The sequence below is a fragment of the Galleria mellonella genome, unplaced genomic scaffold (assembly GCF_026898425.1).
Source record: "Galleria mellonella isolate WM207_F2 unplaced genomic scaffold, CSIRO_AGI_GalMel_v1 utg266, whole genome shotgun sequence".
Classification (NCBI taxonomy): Eukaryota; Metazoa; Arthropoda; class Insecta; order Lepidoptera; family Pyralidae; genus Galleria; species Galleria mellonella.
In genome coordinates, this window is record NW_026442061.1 from 2609223 (window position 1) to 2629730 (window position 20508).

The 20508-nt window shown below is 34.9% G+C and overlaps 1 protein-coding gene across 2 annotated transcripts in view; it reads left to right on the forward strand.

The window, feature by feature from the left end:
• Positions 1-20508, forward strand: part of LOC113516045 (S-adenosylmethionine decarboxylase proenzyme) — a 45140-nt gene continuing 24632 nt past the window's right edge. Inside the window, exons 1-2 of one of the 2 annotated variants that reach the window (XM_052895111.1) lie at positions 1-350; positions 1992-2078. In XM_052895111.1, the coding sequence (XP_052751071.1) occupies positions 229-350; positions 1992-2078 (209 nt within the window). In that variant the 5' untranslated portion in view covers positions 1-228. The remainder of the gene's footprint in view (positions 351-1991; positions 2079-20508) is intronic. The other variant, XM_026900388.3, reaches the window with a different exon arrangement.

Consider the following 20508-nt stretch of genomic DNA (forward strand, 5'->3'; position numbering starts at 1 on the left):
TTCATTCCGACTCGGCTGGATTGCCATTTCGGAACGTACCGCGCGCCGACTCGCTCGCTCTGATAGAAAGAGATGTTATAGTTCCTTCTCTTCTTTCACCTGCATTTTGCCAATATTTTTGTTTCATTCAGTCAATTCTCGACGTTTGCCCGTAGTGGTTGTGTCAAGTTTTGTGGAAAATTATTGAAATAAATTCCTGAATAATAATAAAAGAAAAAATATAACGCCATGGCTGAAACGGAAATAATATCTAGTAGTGAAAGTAATGATCAATTTTTTGAAGGTGTTGAAAAGCTGATAGAAATATGGTTCACGCCGGCTAAAAATGCAGATTTAAGAAAAATCACTCGGTAAGTACCTCCTTTATTTTATAATTTTCGCTGAATAAAATCCTATTTATTATTTTTATATTTTTTTTTCAATCTAAACATGTATTAGTTATTCTGTCTCAATCTAGGGCGTAGTATTATTGCGAACTGTGTATGTATAACAAAGAATACAAAATATTTGGGTCGTACCATGATTGAATAAACTGTTTTTGTATCGGGAATCTTTATGTTATTGTTATGGAACATTCTGGATCAGCTGTTTAACTATTTCTATCACGATAGGTGCCGGTAAAAAGCGCTGTCCGGGTTGGTCTAGGACTCCCAGCCGGGCCGACCCACGTTTATCGCGCGTGATTTGAATTCTACGTTGTTATCGAAGTATAAGATGTATATATGTATCCTGAATTCCTGTACTAATTTTATATTTAGCATACTTTCTTACTTTAAAACATTTTGTCATATTTGATCCAAGCTGAAAAAGGAATCAGTTATTTGAATATCTATTTGTTTTTCCAGTGATTTCACAAAAGGTCCTTGCAGTATTTTTTAACACTGCATTAACTCAAAACCTAGGTACTTATTTATATTTTGTATTCAGTTCAAATTTATTATAGTTTATTTTATCCTGTTTTAGTAGAAATTTATTTATTTTTTCAGATAACTAAGCCCATTTATGTATACAATTGTGTATGTAAATATATACATATTTATATAGTAAATATGTACCTTATTATGTAACTAAATAACAATATTAAAAATGTACATAATTTCAACAATTAGGTATTTATTTTATATTGCCAACCTGTGTTTATTTGGTTAAACAGTCATAAATTGGTATAAATCACTTATTCATACATAAATTATAACATAATAAATAAACTAAAATCTGTAAAGTAGTTTAAGTATGTTGTAACTTGTAAAGATGTGTTATATTTATATGTTTATACAAGATTTTTTCTTATAATACACACACACACACATGTATGTGTATGTGTGTGTATTATAAGAAGTAAAGAGATGTACACAAACCTGATACAGGTAGTATTAGGTGTCTACAATAACTATTCTGTTTACAAGTTTGCTCTGAAATACTTTAACCACACATAATATTTCAACACTAGCTTTGATATCCAGCTTTGTATGTGAGGATTTTGGAAATAGAAATTATTTTTAAGTTAAACTTTCAGAAACACACTGTAAAGATTGTTTCAGATTTAGTGTTGGTAATGATACCAGAAGCAAGTATACAGACAGGCAAATATTCAAAAAAAAATATCTTGTTTGGCTTCAATTGCTCTTCTCTCAATTCTAATCATTGCATCAATTTCTTAAAATATATTTTTTTATTGTTAGGAAGGCAAAGGAGCTGTTGCAGTGTGGTTATTGTTATATGTTGGTTACAAATATATAAAAGTTTTTTTTTTATACCACTGAGATGGTATTGTATACCATCTCAGTGGTATAAAAAAAAAACTTTTTATATATTTGTATATACGGTTGTATATACTTGTAGTATACGGCCCTTCTGAGGGTATGCAGTTAACCATAGTCTATTATATACCATAGCTATTGTTGACTTTAAAGAAACCTCTTTACCCCTTTTTTGAAGAACCCAATTCTGTAGTCTCGAATATGGATTTTATAGTTTTATTTAATTTTCAGCCAACAGTGGGAGAATGTGCTGAAGATAGTGCGGTGTGAGATCATCTCTTTCACACAGAGCGAGCAAGTCGACGCCTATGTACTTAGGTGAGTCATAGATAATTTTTTTTTTTTAAATACAGAGTAATTTTTTTGCTTCATAGATTTCTCTGTTTGTTAATGATCTGTTACTGTATCTATTCAATGTGTTTTTGTTATAAGTTTGAAGTCTATGTGTGCATCTAACTGTAACATTATAATGAGAGTTGCAGATTAATTGATTTCAATGCGGTTTTCTTTATTTGAAAGCTGGTTGGAATATTTTTTTAAAGTTTTTTTTTTACACATTGGAAGTTTGACTTTCATATTCCGTATTATTTCTAGGATATACACATTAAATTATATATTTCTATGGTTTTGTACATTCACTTATAATATAGATATTAGGGTATACCAAAATTTAGGTTAATTTAAAGATTATTTATATTTATGTACTGTGGAATGTCAAATAATAATTTATTAATATTATAAGAAAAACAAAACTTCCACAAAATAAGGCGATTATTAACATAATAAATTATTACATTCTAAATTACTGTTTAAAAGTTTTTTTTTTAATTTTACACTAAGAAATGCCTAGGCCTTAGAAGCTTTGATAGTTGCATACAAGATCTTGAATAACAGTACTTTTTAAACTAGGTTAAAGAACGAAAAAAAATTCTAACTTCCCATTCATCTTTTACAGTTTTTTATGCAACTTAGAATGGCAAACAAGTTGACGGCCCACCTGATGGAAAGTGGTAACCGTCGTCTATAGACATGAGCAGTACCATGGACATAACAGTATACTGTTGCACCCATGATACACCCCATGCGTTGCCATTCCTGAGAATTCAGATGTTATTCCTTAGTACCCTGTAAATTCACGCCATATCCCACCCTTCAAACCGAAACACAGCCATGCAAACACAACTGCTTTACGGTTGAAACACGAATGGGACAGAGGTGCCTAAGCAAACGACTTTTGTACAAAGTCTCCCTCTGGTATTACGGTGCTACTATAATACTAGTTTTTAAACATTTCATTACAAATAGTATCTTAAGGTATTTTAAAAATAATTTATTCTAAAAATAAGTACTTTTAAAATAACTATTTATCTGTACAGATAAGGACCTTTTTTTATATTATAGATAAAAATAAATGAAAAATGTGACATAATAGATTAAAAGAACATTCTTATCATCCTAGATAACAATTACAACTTACGAAATATGAATTGCAAATAAGTGAGTAGTTTTGTGACGAAGCAGCATCCACACGCATTTTAGTTGAAGACTTGGGAGAAAGGGTTTTTTTTTAATGGATGATAATGGAATGGTAACCCCACCCGCGCTATTGGTATACACCGGCGGGGCACCAGTGAAGGATGATAGGTGAGAATGCAGCAGGTCAGTTAGCCCATCGTGGCGAATTCAATAAGAATTGTTCACGATGGTTTCCAGGGGGAACCACGTGGAGGTCGACCTAATAAGGCATATTGCTAGCAACGGGGCTGTCAAACTCCACTGCTAACAATCCCTTTCCCCCCTGGGAGGAAGGGTTGTAAGTAATGGGTTTAAAAACCACTACCAATATACTCTGTCAGGTCGATCTTCACGCAGTTCTCCCTGGAAATCATCATGGTTATTTATCATTAAAAATATTTGAAAATTTAATAAATTACAAATTATGTAGAAGATTTGACAGTTGATATCGAAACAATTTTGTCGCAATTGACAAACGTAGCGAGTTCATTGAATTTTCGTTTTCCAATTATTATATTATACTGCGTGCGACGTGGATTTACAGGGTACAGAGGAATAACACCTGAGTCCTCAGGAATAGCAACGCATGGGGGGTATCATGGGCGAAACAGTATATTTTGTTATGTCCATGGTACCATCAGGTGGGCCGTCAGCTTGTTTGCCGTTCTAAGTTGTATAAAAAACAATACTAGCGGCCCGTCCCGGCTTCGCACGGGTGGACATTTTTACAAAATTTTAATAAGTGATTATTGTGACATTACGATAATAGTTGGACATATAATATCGCGAAATTTTTTGTAGGTAATGATATTTTCTTCAATATTGTAGAACATACTTTTGTTCTATCACCAATAGTTTTCGCAGCGTACGCGACGAAAGATATTTTATAGCATTTTTTACACTTTGAATTACGTTACTAAAGCTTTAGTAAGGATCCTTAATCTTTTCTAGCAATTAATATAGCCTATGTTACTCAGGGTGAATGTAGCTTTCTAATGGTGAAATGATTTTTTAAATTGGCACAGTAGTTTATAAGTTTATTCATTACAAACATACACACAAAAATACAAATCTTTCCTCTTTATAATATTAGTGTAGATAATTGCAAATTATTATAAAGATCTTGTTAAAATATGGAATAATGCTCTAATAATTATACAGCATTTTATACCGTGTGGTCCCGCCATAGAATGGACCATCCCTTACTGTCCCATGGGTGTCGTAAGAGGCGACTAAGGGAATTTAATGGTCGATGAACAACAGTGTCTCTTAAAACAGCACCAAAGCCTAACTACGGGTGCCAACCCGCCTGCCAAGCGTGGGAACTATTTGCAAAACCCCACTTCTGGGGTGGCCTATGTCCAGCAGTGGGCAGTTACCGTTTGATAAAAAAATATCGATGCTGGCACAATTTAAAATTTTTACTCTAAAATGATTTATATATTTTAATCATATTTCTACTCTTGTTTTTAATCGACTAAAAATATTTCGTAGTCTAAAAACTACCCTGGAGACAGAAAGGATTTTTTGAGTTATCAATATTGATACGATCCTGTACCAGTTATCGTACCTATCTGTATATAGCGATAACGAGCTAAATTTTAACCGATTACGAACCGCTGATTGTCTAATGAATGACACAGACTGACGTGGCTCCGAAGTATTTTTTTTTGATGGGTAAAAATGGTATGGTAACCCCGCCTGCGCTAACGGGATACGCTGGCGGAGCACCAGTGAAGGGTGATAGATGAGAATGATAACAGGCCAGTTAGCCCATCATGATGAATTCATCAGGAATTAATCATGATAGTTTCCAGGGGGAACCGCGAGGAGTTCGACCTGGTTGGGTATATTGCTAGCAATGGGTTTCTCAATCTCCATTACTAACAATCCCTTTGCCCCTATCTCCGAAGTATTATAACGTTTTCTAGAAAGAAAGAGAGTTGTTTTTTTTTTCGAGTAAACTTAGATATTGTAGTAAAGAAGTCGTTTATTTGTTAGTATTCTACTAATATTATAAATGTGAAAGGCTTTTGAGATATAAAATAAAAAGATAAAATGTTTGGTACAAAAGGCGAACTTGATGCTATATAGAATTCGCTCCCAGTCAACTTTTGGGAACATATATATCTAATATATAAAATTCTCGTGTCGCGGTGTTTGTTACCAAACTCCTCCGAAACGGCTTTACCGATTTTTATGAAATTTTGTGTGCATATTGGGTAGTTGTGAGAATCGGCAAACATCTATTTTTCATACCCTCAATGATAAAGACCCCTAATTTATTTTTTTATTTTTATTTTATTATGACTAAGCATTGAAAATTACATACAGCTTAAAATTTTTACCCTTTTACGATCAACCCCTGTTTTTTAATAGCGATTTTAATAATCCGAAAAATGGTTGCAAGATGGCAATCGAAAATAATAATTGTAAAACGAGAAATTTTCATAATATACACATATATATATATATATATATATATATATATATATATATTCACATATTATGTAATTTCGTTATATATAATTATTATACTATTATATTACCGATTTCATTGATTCAGCAAGTGACGTCACCCATTAGTCGACTGTTGCAAATTTCAAGCGTAAATAGGTATATAATAAGGCACGATAAGTTCGCCATATTAAAATTTCCACACACACACACAAGTTATACAACGCGATACAAACAGACTGAAACAAGGAAAATTTACGGTATTGATCGATTCTGTGATATCGATTCCTTATTATTTCATCAGGCTAATAGTATGCATATGTTTACGCATACATTATTATTATTATTGTTTTATAATACAAGGAGCAAATGACATGCATTATATAATATGCACTTTAAATTATTATGGAACTAGCGGCCCGTCCCGGCGTCGAACGGGTGGACATTTTTACATTTAAAAAAGTGGCCATTAAGGCTACACACGCGACGGAAGCTTAAAAATGGAGTAACTTCTCCGGTTTTCCCAACATTTCCCTTCACTGCTCTGCTCCTATTGATCGTAGCGTGATGAAAAGTATACTATAAGCTGCCCAGGAGTGTGAAGAATAATTGTACCAAGTTTCGTTAAAATTCGTCGAGTAGTTTTTGTTTCTATAACGAACATACAGACAGACAGACAAAAATTTTACTGATTGCATTTTTGTAATCGATAAGTATCGATCGATCAGTATCGATCACTAATCACCCCCTGATAGTTATTTTGGAAATATATTTCATGTACAGAATTGACCTCTCTACAGCTTTATTATAAGTATACATATATATCGGAGTAGAATAATCATAGGCGCATTTATATCATCCCTCACTGGTGCCCCAGAGTATACTTTGTTTTTAATGGGTGAAAATGGAATGGTTACCTCGCCCGCTCTATCGGTATACACCGACGAGGCACCAGTGGAAGATGATAAGTGAGAATGAATGTAGGTCAGTTGGCCCACCATGATGAATTCGACAAGAATTAACCATGGTGGTTTCCAGGAGGAACCGCGTGGAGGTCGACCTGACAGGGTATATTGCTAGCAATGGGACTGGTAGTTTATATTACTACTCGCAACAACCCCCCCGATTCCACCCATTTGTCTAACTTCGCAGAGCGTGACCCACGTTCGCTCAGGTTATCCCGCGCTAATACAATCTACGAGAGGTCACTATGATAAGCAGTTGTTGCTACGCAATTTCTATAGATAGGGTGTTGAATAATGAACAGTCAAATGTCAATGGTGATAAGAGATATCTTGTCTCTAATTAAAACGTCTAAAATATCAACGTGTGCGTCATATTGAACGAATTCTTAGAATAAAGATAATATTATGAATATCCAGAGGTTTAATAGTATTGTTTATGGCCCCTTGAATTCCAAGGAAAGAGAATGTTTATACTCATTCTAGTGATACGACCCGGCTTGGATAGGATTTTCGAAAATAATGTACCCGCTGATAATATAGCGTTCTTCTTTTCATTTAACAGTTTCCTCTTGTCGGTGCAACTAATTCATGCATCTTCCTCCAGCCAGCTCTATCCCAGGCCATATCCTTGATCTCCCTATACGACATGACACCTAGTGTTTCTTTTATCTGTCCCGTGTAGTTATTCTTCAGTCTGCAACTTACAATGGCAAACAGGCGGACGGTCCACCTGATGGGAAGTGGTAGCCATCGCCTATAGATATGAGCAGTAACGTGGTCATAACGGAGTATACTGTTTCGCCCGTGATACCTCCATGCTATTCCTGAGGACTTAAGTATCATTACTCTGTACTCTGTAAATTCATTACTATATCCCACTCTTTAAACTTTTTTTTTTTCAATTAAGAGTTTCCTCTTGTCGGTGCAACTAATTCATGCATCTTCCTCCAGCCAGCTCTATCCCAGGCCATATCCTTGATCTCCCTATACGACATGACACCTAGTGTTTCTTTTATCTGTCCCGTGTAGTTATTCTTCAGTCTTCATCTTCCTCTTTTGCCCTCTATTTTTCCTTCTACTATGCTCTTAAAAATTGTCATGTCGTATAAGGTGGCCCAGCATTTTGCCTCTTCTATTGTCTATTATTTTAATTAATTAATGTTCTTTTCTCGTTCACTCTTTAGCGTTATATAAGTGAAAATTTAAAATAGCTGGAGTAGTTTCTGAGTTTATTCATCACAAATAAACCATCAAATCTATCCTCTTTTTGATATCAGTCAGTATAGATATGTTTATTATGGCCATGTCTATCTGTTCAAAACACAAATATAGTCGCTTCATCCCAGAGCTGATTTTTTTTTTTATATATTTGAGAGCGTTTAACTAAAATCTCACCTAATTTTAAATGCCCTATAGATTTTCTAAATTATAGGCCACTCATGTCCTGGTATCTTTCTAGGAATTAAGGGGAGAGACATTCATATATATTTATCCAGTTTATGCCGGTATTGGTAGGTAAAGCGATTCCAAAGTCGTTGAATGTATCATGAAGTGTAAAATGATACACGAATTTCAGTTTGCAGGGTATTTTATGTTTACAAAATCTGCCGCCATAGGCTGCGACCTGTGCAGTCTATTGGAAAATCAAATACTTCATACACATGCGTAACTTGTTTTCCAATATGTTCCATACCTACCGCCAATGTAGTTATTTACCGTCCTAGAGCGTAAATAAATCTTGGGCAGTTTAAATTTAACCAATAATGATAAGTATAAGCAAGGGAATATAGGAAATATTGCATGTAAATTAAAAAATGACAAATTATGGTTCAACTAATATGAAGGTAAACTATTTGATACAGGTATGTACTCGGTAGAAATGTAATAAAAACTCGAACTAAAGAAGTTCTTTTTTAAAGTCGATCAAAAATAGAATTTTGTTTGTGCAGTTGTGCACATTTCCATGCGGATACGGTCGGCCGGATTTAGACACGGCCAGTGTTGAATACGCGGAATAAATTTGCCTTACACAATAGGATATATTGTACCGAGCTTATAATTCGCTATCTTTATTATGGAACCCGACCACTGTTATCGCCAAGCCAACTGAGATGTCCTCGGCTTCCATGTAATTACTGGCATTTTTTATGACTGATAACGGAACGGGATGTTTGGTGGGTGAGGATGTAGTCAGCTCATTGGTCTATGTTGATGAATTCACGGGGAAATTACCACGATGGTTTTTAGTGATCTTGGAGATCGACCCGACAAGGGCGTATTGCTAGCGAAGGGATTTCTAGTTCCTCGTTCTCAAGCCTATTTTTCCTTAATCGCATCAAATATTTCAATATATGCGACATTGTCACGCCATGAGATTTTTAAAACACGACCATGTATCAACATCTCAACGCCTCCAGTTTCTTCGTTGTATTATTGAGAGTTCACATGTAATTAGACAGGGCGGAGCCTGTAAATGGGCTTACTTGTTTATTTCTTCCCTATAAAGGATATTTGAAAACATTTTATTGATATTGAAGAACAAATCAAAAATTGATAAATTGATTTGGATGCCATTAGTCATCATCAAAATTAGGACTAAAATCGGACATTTGTGTCCGTGATCTTGAATCGTGTCGTTTGCGACAAAGTGTATGGTTGCATCACTCCCTGGCAGGACCGTAAATTACGTACATTTGACGTATTGTTACGCGCATGCGCCCGTAGTGGCGGCCCAGCCCGGCAGTGTGACGCGACGTCGCGCAATTTACGCGCTGGGCTTACTGCCAACTGGCCTGCAGTGAAAGTCGTCTTATATCATACTGATAACAAATAAATGAAAATTACCTTTAAAGTGTAGTCTTAAGTCTTCTTAGCCGCTGTTCATAGATTCGATCCAGAGCCCATATTCGCCTATCTTGCGTTCCACAGGAATTTTGGGGAATCCCTTATTGGCGCTCTATATTGTTAGATGATTTCGTGCTCCTAACTTTGGCAGTAACCAGTTATGACTGGATGGATAAACAACGGATGTTTATCAGTTGGGATGGCGTATCAGAAACCATAGAACCGTAGTGGAATATATAATGATAAGTTAGTATGTAAAAGAATAATAACTCACAGTATCCCTATGATCCGAAGTATGTTTCAATACAGTTCAATTAAAAACTGAGGTCATGGGTAAAGATCCCCGTACCGGGGTCTTCCTGAATGAATTATTTAAGAAGGGTATTAAAAGATGAAGACATATTTCGTGTGTCATTCATAGACCTAATATAATCCGTAAACCCACTAGGTTAGATGAGAGGGACTAATTAGATGAAACTATTTTAACTATTAACATAAGAAACTGCACGGAGACAATGATATTGTAATAAAATTAAAGTCATTGAACTAACATCGTATGATTAATAAACGTTTCGACAGTTATATGGAACCGTCTCCGAAGTGCAATTATATTACAAAATGGGAAGTTCCAGGAAACTGAGAACGTCTCGTCAAACTTGTTTTCAGAATCAGGGTTTACACACTTGCCATGCCACTTGTCGGGCCCCCAAATTGTCTACGAACGTTTGGAAAATGCCAAACGAGTTAAAACTTTGAGTATTCAGGACTGAGAATAAGTATGGACGTGCTTTCAGGCAAAAGATTGCTTCCCTTATATTCTACTGATTGTATATTGGGTTCTTCGAAATGGTTTGACATGATATTTTTACGCCATTTTCTATCATTGCGCAGTTCATCAACGACAAGGAATTCGTCTTGTCATTCTAGAACCGAAAAGGTCATGTACAGTATGGTTCCAGAGGACACAGGTTGTGAAGATTTTTCCTAGAGATTATATATTTTTATAAAGTATTGGGTCTTTGCAAAAAGATTATAATAAGGTTTATTAACGATTGTTAACTGGTTTACGACGACACCCTTGGTGTTTGTTCGCTACAATATAAGAGTAATATACAAGTAAAATAAAAAAAAAGAGTTTATTCTAGTTTTTTAGATTTGTGCACAATAATTAATATTAAACCGATAGGGTTTAAAACTAATTTACATTGACCATACGGTACTTGCGGGTGTTCGTCGTGGTTCGAAATCGTGTGGTGCTTGTGGTCGCTTACCGTTATTTGGCGAGCGAGTAAATTCAACAACAAATTATAAACGTCGATACACCTTGCAACCTGTTGGCTTAATTTGGCCAATGGAAAGCTTGGAACAGTCAATTTTAAGAAATTTTCTTATGCAAAGCCAAATATGAGTTTTGTAAGCTTGTAAAAATTTGTTTCATTCTTAACGATGTAAAGTTACGTTACCATGGAACTGGTCTGATGGTGGAGTCGGATGATGGCGAAAGGTTTGGAATGAAAAAAAAACTGAAAAACGTTTTGGAATGGTATCCCTGCCAATTTGAAGGATAATATATGAGAATGTAGTTAGTTGTCCTGTCATAACGAATCCCCCAAGAATTGGTTAACCCTAGAAGAAGAAGACGAATACCACCTTAGTCCTCAGGAATGGCAACGCATAGGGAGGGGGAGGGGGTAACATGGGCGAAACAGTATACCTATTACGTATATCTGTTATGTCCATGGTACTGTTAATGTCTATAGGCGACGGTTACCATTTTCCATCAGGTGAGCCGTCAGCTTTTTTGCCATTCTAAGTTGCATAAAAAAATCGTCAAGTTGCAATTTTATTATTGTAGTTAGAACGTAAATCAGTCTCATACAAACTAGATATTTTTTTGATAGCTAGACGCAAAATTGGCTGTAACTCAAAGACGTACTGCCAAATTTATTATAATAACGAAAGCTTATTTTCGTCGAAACTTGGTCTATTTGAGTGTGTCGTTTGACGCACTATCATAACATACTATTATGCTAAATTATTAGTACATGATGTAGTCTAAATGGTCGCGTACAACGCGGTTTCAGAGATGTTTTCTTCCACGAACACTCAGGTTATGGAATGAGCTTCCTGCCGAGGTTTTCCCAAGTGACTACAGCATGTAGTTCTTCAAAAGGGAGGTAAAGAGGTTTCTTCAGGGTCGACAACGCGCGCCTAATACCTCTGGTATTGTAAGCGTTCATAGGCTACGGTAACCGCTTACTATTAGGTGGGCCGTATACTTGTTTAACACCTCAATGATATAAAACAAAGATGAAAACTCTTGTCTGTCGTTAGTTCCCGCATTTCTATTATTTTTTGGGCATTTACTAAACATAGACCTACTCCATAAAGAAGATTATCAGTAACGGGGCTAGAAACCAGCTAGTAGTAATCTCCTCCAATGTATTATATCAGGTAGATTTCCATACAGTCTTCTATGAAAACCATCATGATTGACTCCCGATGAATTTATCACAATAGGTCAGTTAACACCTCGGCTAATGACCCCATCTTCTTCTTATCCCTAATTTTTACGTCAACGTAAACCAAACTCAAAGCATACACCTACAATCATTAATAATAGTAAATAATGGTATATTTTCTTGTAATTGTTTGTATTTATAATAAGTTTACTATTGTAATCTTACGATGGAAACAATAAAGAATATCTATTTATCTAATAGTATCGTAAATCACCTCAAGGAATGGTGTGATTTATTTTCGTTCTTCGTATTATATCTATCTAGGTTTTGTCTAATCTTTTGAACGAGTCATATTTTCCTTAATGTCTTGAAGAAAATTACAAAAGAACTTAAAAAAAAACGGCATTATACGCTTTAGTAATCATTTGCTTACTGAGTTTTATAAATCCAAACTAGTTTCCCATATTCATTACAGAGTCTGTTTGAGTTACAGCATCAAAGGCTCAAAACAGCGTAGGTACTTACATGTATAAAGATCGAAGGAAACAGAAAATTAAATGCTGTTTAAATATTGAAAAAATGCAGAATGTTGGTAAACACACATTTGTGACTGATGATTTGTTTTCATTGACGAATTATTTACGGGTAAATATAAAAGATATATTTAATAATACATTTTTTTTTTTATATACAACTTAGAATGGCAAACAAACTGATGGAAAGTAGTAACCATCGCCTATAGACATGAGCCGTACCATGGACATAAAAGTATACTGTTTCGCCTATGATACCCCCCATGCGTTGCAATTCCTGAGGACTCAGATGTTATTCCTTTGTACCCAGTAAATTCACGCTACATCCCACCCTTCAAACCGAAACACAGCCATGCAAACACAACTGCTTCACGGTAGAAACACGAATGGGACAGAGGTACCCAAGCAGTCGACTTTTGTACAAAGTCTCTCTCTGGTAAAAAAATTAACTGTCTACTGCTGAATATATACCTCCCCCATAAGGGTGCCAGTGGTTAACTATTTATTAAAAAATAACAAAAAAGTAAACTATAAAAATATACGGTATTTCAACTTGTAATTAGTGTTTTGGAGCGTGAATGGTAATTATAATTGTTCACGCTTGTCAGAATCGAGCGTCAAAGCGAGACACCATGACAAAAGCACAGTCAGCGGATAGAAGAACCTGTTAATTTAAAAGAACTTACCAATATTGTAACTAGATAATGTCTTACATGAAATATATTTAGAAAAAAAAAACACTGACATGACGATTCTTAATATGAGCAATAGAAGCAAAAACAATAACTTTTAGAATATGCGTTCGTTCCGGTATCACGCAAAAACTATTGCATGAAATTGGATGTAATTTTCACTTTTGTATTCTTGGAAGTATAACTTAAAAATTGATGTGTTTTATCAAGGTACGCTACCGTCTAAAATATTCTAAATAAACTATTATATAATATTATAGAAATGAATGAAATCATTGATTTCCTGCTTCTAAAATCCACGCGTATAAAGTTGCAGGCAAAGAGCTAGTCCACAATCAAACTCGAATTGCGAATTTGCAAGTCGTGATGATTCGTCCTGACATTGTTTTTAACGTACTCCTAATTTTTTACAACATATAAGTATGTAAAACCGTCTGTAGAGCTAATCACGGACTAAATAATGTTTTCAAACAAACCTCACATTAAACGATCATCACTAAAATTGTCTCTGGATCGTGGAATCTTACCACAAGATTACTTATCTGCGTTCCACGTGTTTACAATCGATGATTACCATGTTTACATAATATTAGCTCAACGTAGTTACAAATTTGTTATCTATATTAATTAAATACTTCATCCGTGCATCAGTATTATAAAGGAATCAATGAATCATGATCGCACGAGTAGATAGAATGATTACCTAATAATAACAGCTGACAATGACATTGTAGGGTGCATTCACTCCCGCATCGATCACGTTCTGCACTGCAGTTAATCTGTGTAAACTCTTGTGAAGTACAGCGTAGGAAACTTTGATTTATTTATATGTGACGACACAATACCGTCTTCTAATTAAGTAATTAGCAATTAGTTTACAAATTACATAATCATGAAAATATTAAATAGTAAAAAATTACTGTCAAACTTTATTTTTGACATCCTTACTAATATCATAATTGTAGAAGAGTATCTATTTGTTTTTTAACTGTTACGGCTGTATCAATCACTATTAAATTTGACAGACATATTATTTAGAATGGATAAGGCCATAAGGTACTTTTACCTAGTATTCTATATTACCTACAAATAAAGGCGATTAACAAGCAAGCAGCCATAAATGTTGGAATTGCTTTTGAAGGCGTTTTAAAAACCTATTTATTTGTAATATATTTTATAAATTGATTTCTGTCGTACAAAATAGAGATTTCTATCGTTACTTGATTACTGGCTAGTAATAATAACTGGATCGTTATTTGTATGAGAAAAGTGTATATAGCCCATGTAGTGATTAGGAAACAATAGTTTTACGGATAACTATAATTTTTGACAATTACCCATCGATTTGAAAGTGTTAATTGCTAATTTGCTGGGAATCAGCCTGGCAGTCAGCATTGCTCGTATATTGTTGACTGGCCATCAAGCATACAAAAGTCGATTGCTTCGGTACCTCTGCCCCATTCATGTTTCAACCGTAAAGCAGTTGAGTTTGCATGGCTGTTTCGGTTTGAAGGGTGGGATATGGCGTGAATGTACAGGGTACAGAGGAATAACACCTGATTCCTCAGAAATGGTAACGCATAGGGGGGGGGGGGGTATCATGGAAATAGTGTACTCTGTTATGTCCATGGTACTGCTCATCTCTATAGGCGGCGGTTACCGCTTTCCATCAGGTGGGCCGTCAACTTGTTTGCCATTCTAAGTCGTATAAAAAAAGTACAGTGTTCTGTTGGCCTCAGTATGAATTAACAACAGGAAACGCTTGTGAGATAATTCGGTTTATAATATGTCTATCAACAACTCGAGATGAGTTGTTGATAGACATATTTTTATTGATACTACTACTTTCGTAATTTGGCTGTTGAACAGTTAATATTAGGCTCCGAGTAGCGATCTAATAATTTGTCTGAAGGTGTCTCGTTTAAAGGTGAAATACGTGTGCCAAAACGTGCGTGAACGAAATGGTAGTCGGAGATTGACGGCTACTATGGAAGGTTTTTTTTTAATGGATGATAATGGAATGGTAACCCCACCCGCGCTATCGGTATACACCGGCGGGGCACCAGTGAAGGATGATACGTGAGGTTGAAGTAGGTCAGTTAGCCCATCGTGACAAATTCAACAAGAATTGTTCACGATGGTTTCCAGGGGGAACCACGTGGAGGTCGACCTAATAAGGCATATTGCTAGCAATGGGGCTGTCAAACTCCATTGCTAACAATCCCTTTCCCCCCAATATGGAAGGTTGTGGAACTTCTGTTAGTAATAGTGTTGACTGTCAACACTCGAAGATTGCTTCGAGTGTTGACAGTCACATACATACTAATGGTAGCGGAATTAAACAAAATAATTCTAATCAGATAACCAGTGGTATAGACTTCCGCATGGAAACCTATTCTAGAAAAATATTTACGACTGATAATAATCATTTGACGTATATTACAAATAAGAATAAACTCTCTTATATTATTATGTTATTCCTTATATTATAATGAAAAACAGCTGAATCTACACAAGAGTGACGTGTGGCGAATTGCTAAATTTCTCCAGTACACATGTGCAATTCTGTAAATTAACAATTATACAACTTATTCAGTGGTACTATTTCCTTGCTGCAAATCACGTATTGATCTAAAATTGTCCATTGATTGCTTGATGCCAGTGTGTATTATGTTAAAATATTATATAAAATATCGTAGATATTTAAGAGTATCGTAGTCCATGTTGTTTAAATGGGGGAAAGGGATTATTAGTAAAGACGATCGGCTTGAAGTTTACTAGCAGGCTGCATAGGCAGGGCCAACGGTCCTGGCTTCGTCCTCACCCATCATTCGTAGCTGATAACCTATCAAAGTTTACAGATAGTATAAACATAGTTATGGGCGTATTTAAGATTATTTTGCAGGGCGAGCTTGGCCCTGGCGTGTATGTATACACGAAGCTACTTTGGATCCTGAGGGCCTAACATGAATTATTTTCCGAAATTTTGGACACGAACGAAACAGAAATTTAATGTTAAAATTACATAATACATGCCGTTTAAAATTATTAAAAATGTTAAAATATCATTCCTCTGGACTATTAGGATAGGGTTTATGATGAAGGAAATGTTCAGCTCCATTTACTGGGTCGATTTTGGTACGAACAAAAACACGGTATTGAGCCCGAAAATTCAGATTTTCGTTTCATGGTAGACCACCTGGTTGAGCATTATACAGTTCTGGGTAGGGCACGGGTCAATCACCGTTCCGTTTTCATCTCTTTAAAAAATATTACTATATTTATGCTCTGGTAAATGAAAATTTGTCACAGCAGGGTATTTGTCACATGGTATTCTGTGGTAATAAATACAAGTCACACATATTGTACATTCATGTATGTATACTCTACATACAAAACGCTCAAATTCATACAAACAGAAATGTCTTTTAAAAGTTGATTTAACTCTGCATATCTCTGGCATTATCTTCGAAACATTATCGTAATAAAAGAGTTTATTTTATGAGAAAACAAAAAGTATTTGGCAGAGAGATCGTTAAATAGGCCCATTTTAGTGTATGTATTGCGAACATTCATTCCCGAGCCGCGTGAATATGTCTCACAAATTCTTCAGCTCAATTGCTAGTGAAAAATTTGACCTCGTTCTATTTAAAGCACCTAAGTCTTTTTAAACAATCTTGTAACTATTTTGTTTGCATTTTTTTTTGTATTCCTTGGAACATATATGACTTCCTATAAGGTTAGATTTGGTATTTACTTTTTTTTTTATTATTACACGTGTCACTTAAAATGTAAATATTTTATTAAGATGAGGTAATCTTTATCATCATCATTATCTCACAAATATTACGTGTAACTGTGAAAGATTGTAAATCAATAAAGTTTAAATGGCTGTACGGATTTTAATGAAATTGTTTAACTAATTGATTTGTGATGATAAGATCTAGATGGAGCGCGCTCACTTAAAAGATACTTATTCACCGTCGACTTGAAGAGTCCCCGAATGCATGTCTCCAGCAACACATAACCAGGAAGTGTATTCCTTTTACACAAGCAAATTGTGGGTTTTAACTACTACTTTTAATGAATACAAATGTGCTTATGTTTGTTGTAAACTGCAAATGTATGTATATTTAAGATTACTTTCCAGAGAAGGTTGCCACCTTAAAAAGGCGATATCTATGTACTCTAAGATATGTTCGCATACTTAGGTGGGCACTAGACGTAACTGGGGTAAGCACGGCCCACCCAGCCCCCTCTAATTATGCCTATGATTGCGATATTAAGTCCACAATTTGTTCCTAACAGTTCTCGATTTCAATTTTTTTTTGTGATTATATTACGAGATTACGTCAACAATTTTACTAGAACACCGATTTTGATAATTCATTTTCCAATCCATGTCACCTATTCTGTCATAATTGATGTAGTTGTTCTTTTTTGCAGAATATAATTTGAAATTATTTACAGTTTATGACGTTATATGAAATTTTACTTTGTTGTCATGTACCCTTTGCAGACTCGTAAGTAAATAGACGATATTGTTATTCGACAAGCCATATGCCTACATATCGCGTTTAAGACCGAGACATAGGCATTTACATACGCCCGGAAAAATACCCTCCCTTCCTCGACAGTCGGTTAAAAAGCAACGCGTTATCAATACACTGTACACGGTATTTAGATAAAGTTACCAAGGGAGTTGTTTGTGAAGTGAACCTCGCGAACGACCGGCGCCCGATCGATGTTGTGTGTTTACAAATTTGTAAAAGCAGCATCTCGGAACGAGTAGGCGGATTATCCTATTTTTAGAGGAGACGAGACGAGACGAGTTTCCTACACGAGTAGACCGACTACGTAGATCGATGACTCTCAAACTTTTTGGCGACGAACCATTTTTGAAACATTAAATATTTTATAGTGTCCAAACACAACAAACCTGAGGGAGACTGTACAAAAGTTTGCTTGAGCACCTCTGTCCCATTCGTGTTTCTACCATGAAGCAGTTGTGTTTACATGGCTGTGTTTCGATTTAAAAGGTGGGATATGGCAGTGAATTTACACAAGGCAACGCATGGGGGGGAGGAGTATCATGGGCGAAACAGTATAGTCTATTATGCCTATGGTACTGTTCATGTCTATAGGTGACGGTTACCGCTTTCCATCAGGTAGGCCGTCAGCTTATTTGCCATTTTAAGTTGCATACAAAGAAAAAAAAGTTTATACAAATATACTTTGATAATAAATACATTTTTACTTAAAAAAAAATTTGCTCCACAAAAAAGCGACTCTCATTGTGAAAACGCAGGCATCTATGAATGATGAAATATTTCATAGAATGTGAATGTGAAAAAGACTCTGTTTTCCGCGCTTAGCCTCTCATTTGGGCCGTTGTGCGTAAATATTTCATAGACACATTAGATTGAAAATTGATAGACTTCAATATGGATGCTTAATTCATATAATAAAATTAAATGAATTGAGGATCTCTTCTTTTAGAAATCTCTTCAAAATTTACTTTAATTTAAGTTGCAAAAAAATTAGGCAAAAAGAAAGCAAGTAAGACATAAAACCTGATTTTATGATTATTCTTCAACGATGTAACTAATGTATCTATTACATAACATAAATAATTTTGTTACATATGCACTTGACATAACACTGCAATTGATTCTGCTGTGAAATTATGAAATGTATTTGTTGATCTTGTCACTGTAATATTGAAATCTCTCAAATTGATTCCAATATAATAAAAGGCCGGCAGCACACCTGCCATGCCTTTGTTGTTGTGGGTGATTATGGGCGGCAGTAGTCACTTACTATCGGGTAAGCCGCATGATCGTTTGCCCCCTGTGTTGTAAAAAATATCATTTTTTTTTTTACATCGGATTCTTTGTTTTTAACCTAATTTCAGTGTCTCGTACAGCGCACTTTGAATATCACAGACGTGGATGAAACATTTTTCTGTTGCACGATGTAAGATGTTCACAGCTGTTATGTATATTTTATCTACTGTCTTCTATTTGAATCTAGACTGTATACTGGTTATTTTCAACCGACTTAAAAAAGAAGGAGACTCTTAATTCGGTTGTTTCTTTTAGTTTCTTGCCTCATAATTCCGTAAGTTAAAAACCGATTTGAAAAGTTATTTTTTTTTTTATCTGAAGACATGAGTGTACTTAGAGATTTGTCAATAGAAATTTTATCAAAATCTTGTTCATGTAGTTTAGTTTTTAAATTAAAATAACTGGTTGTATCACAATGGTGGTTAGTTTTAAAATTTCGCATTGCCAATGCATATTTTAAATACACCACCGGGACTAATGCGACGCGATTGCAGGTAAATACGAGTAGTGCCTACATACCTGGTTTTTATTGCCAACGTTTAAAATATTTGAAGTCAGTTTGTTTTTTGTGGGAATCTTTCATTATTTTGTTATAAACCGTTATGTCTAGTATACGCTGAACTTAAGAGCATTGACAAAACTATTTTTGATACTTTTTTTTTATACAGTTACATTGCACTTTATAATTTAATATCTTACAAGCATTACAAAATACTGTGTGGTGCCGGCATAGATTTGACCACTCCTTTTTCTGTCAGACTGTTTGTGACTAAGGAAACATAATGATCGATAGATGGATCGATAGATAGATAAAGATGTAATAATAAAATCCTAAGAAACATCCTATTAATGTAATAAAGGAAAAATTTTGCAAAAGGATTTATAACTGTTTGTTACTCTTTCACACAAAAACTACTGAACGGATTTGAATGAAATTTAGTACATGGATAGATTGTTTTCTTATTTAGCACATATGATACTTTATTTACTGATTCACACGAATGACGCCGCGGGATACAGGTAGTATGTGAATGTCATTTATATAGACCGTTTATTTAGAGTGTCTTATCGTGTCTAAAGTCTTCTACAGTCGTTGTTTATTTTTTTTATGCGACATGAAAGGCAAATATACTGACATGCCTATCTAATGAAAAGGGTTAATAGACATTTATAGACATGTGTAGCACCATGGACTAAATATCACTGAATACACTGTAATATCCATGGTATCATACATTTATTGCCTGTCATAGGGACTGAGATTTTATGCCTCCTTATTAGAAGTGAGTAATATATAGCAATATCTATATACAGTATCTATATACTCAGTCTTTTAAGAGATTTGATGTAACAGTGACCGCTCTATATAAGCAGCTCTCATTTGAACATATTTCAATAAGAAAATCTTTCTGAAAAAAGTTGCTTATAGGAAAA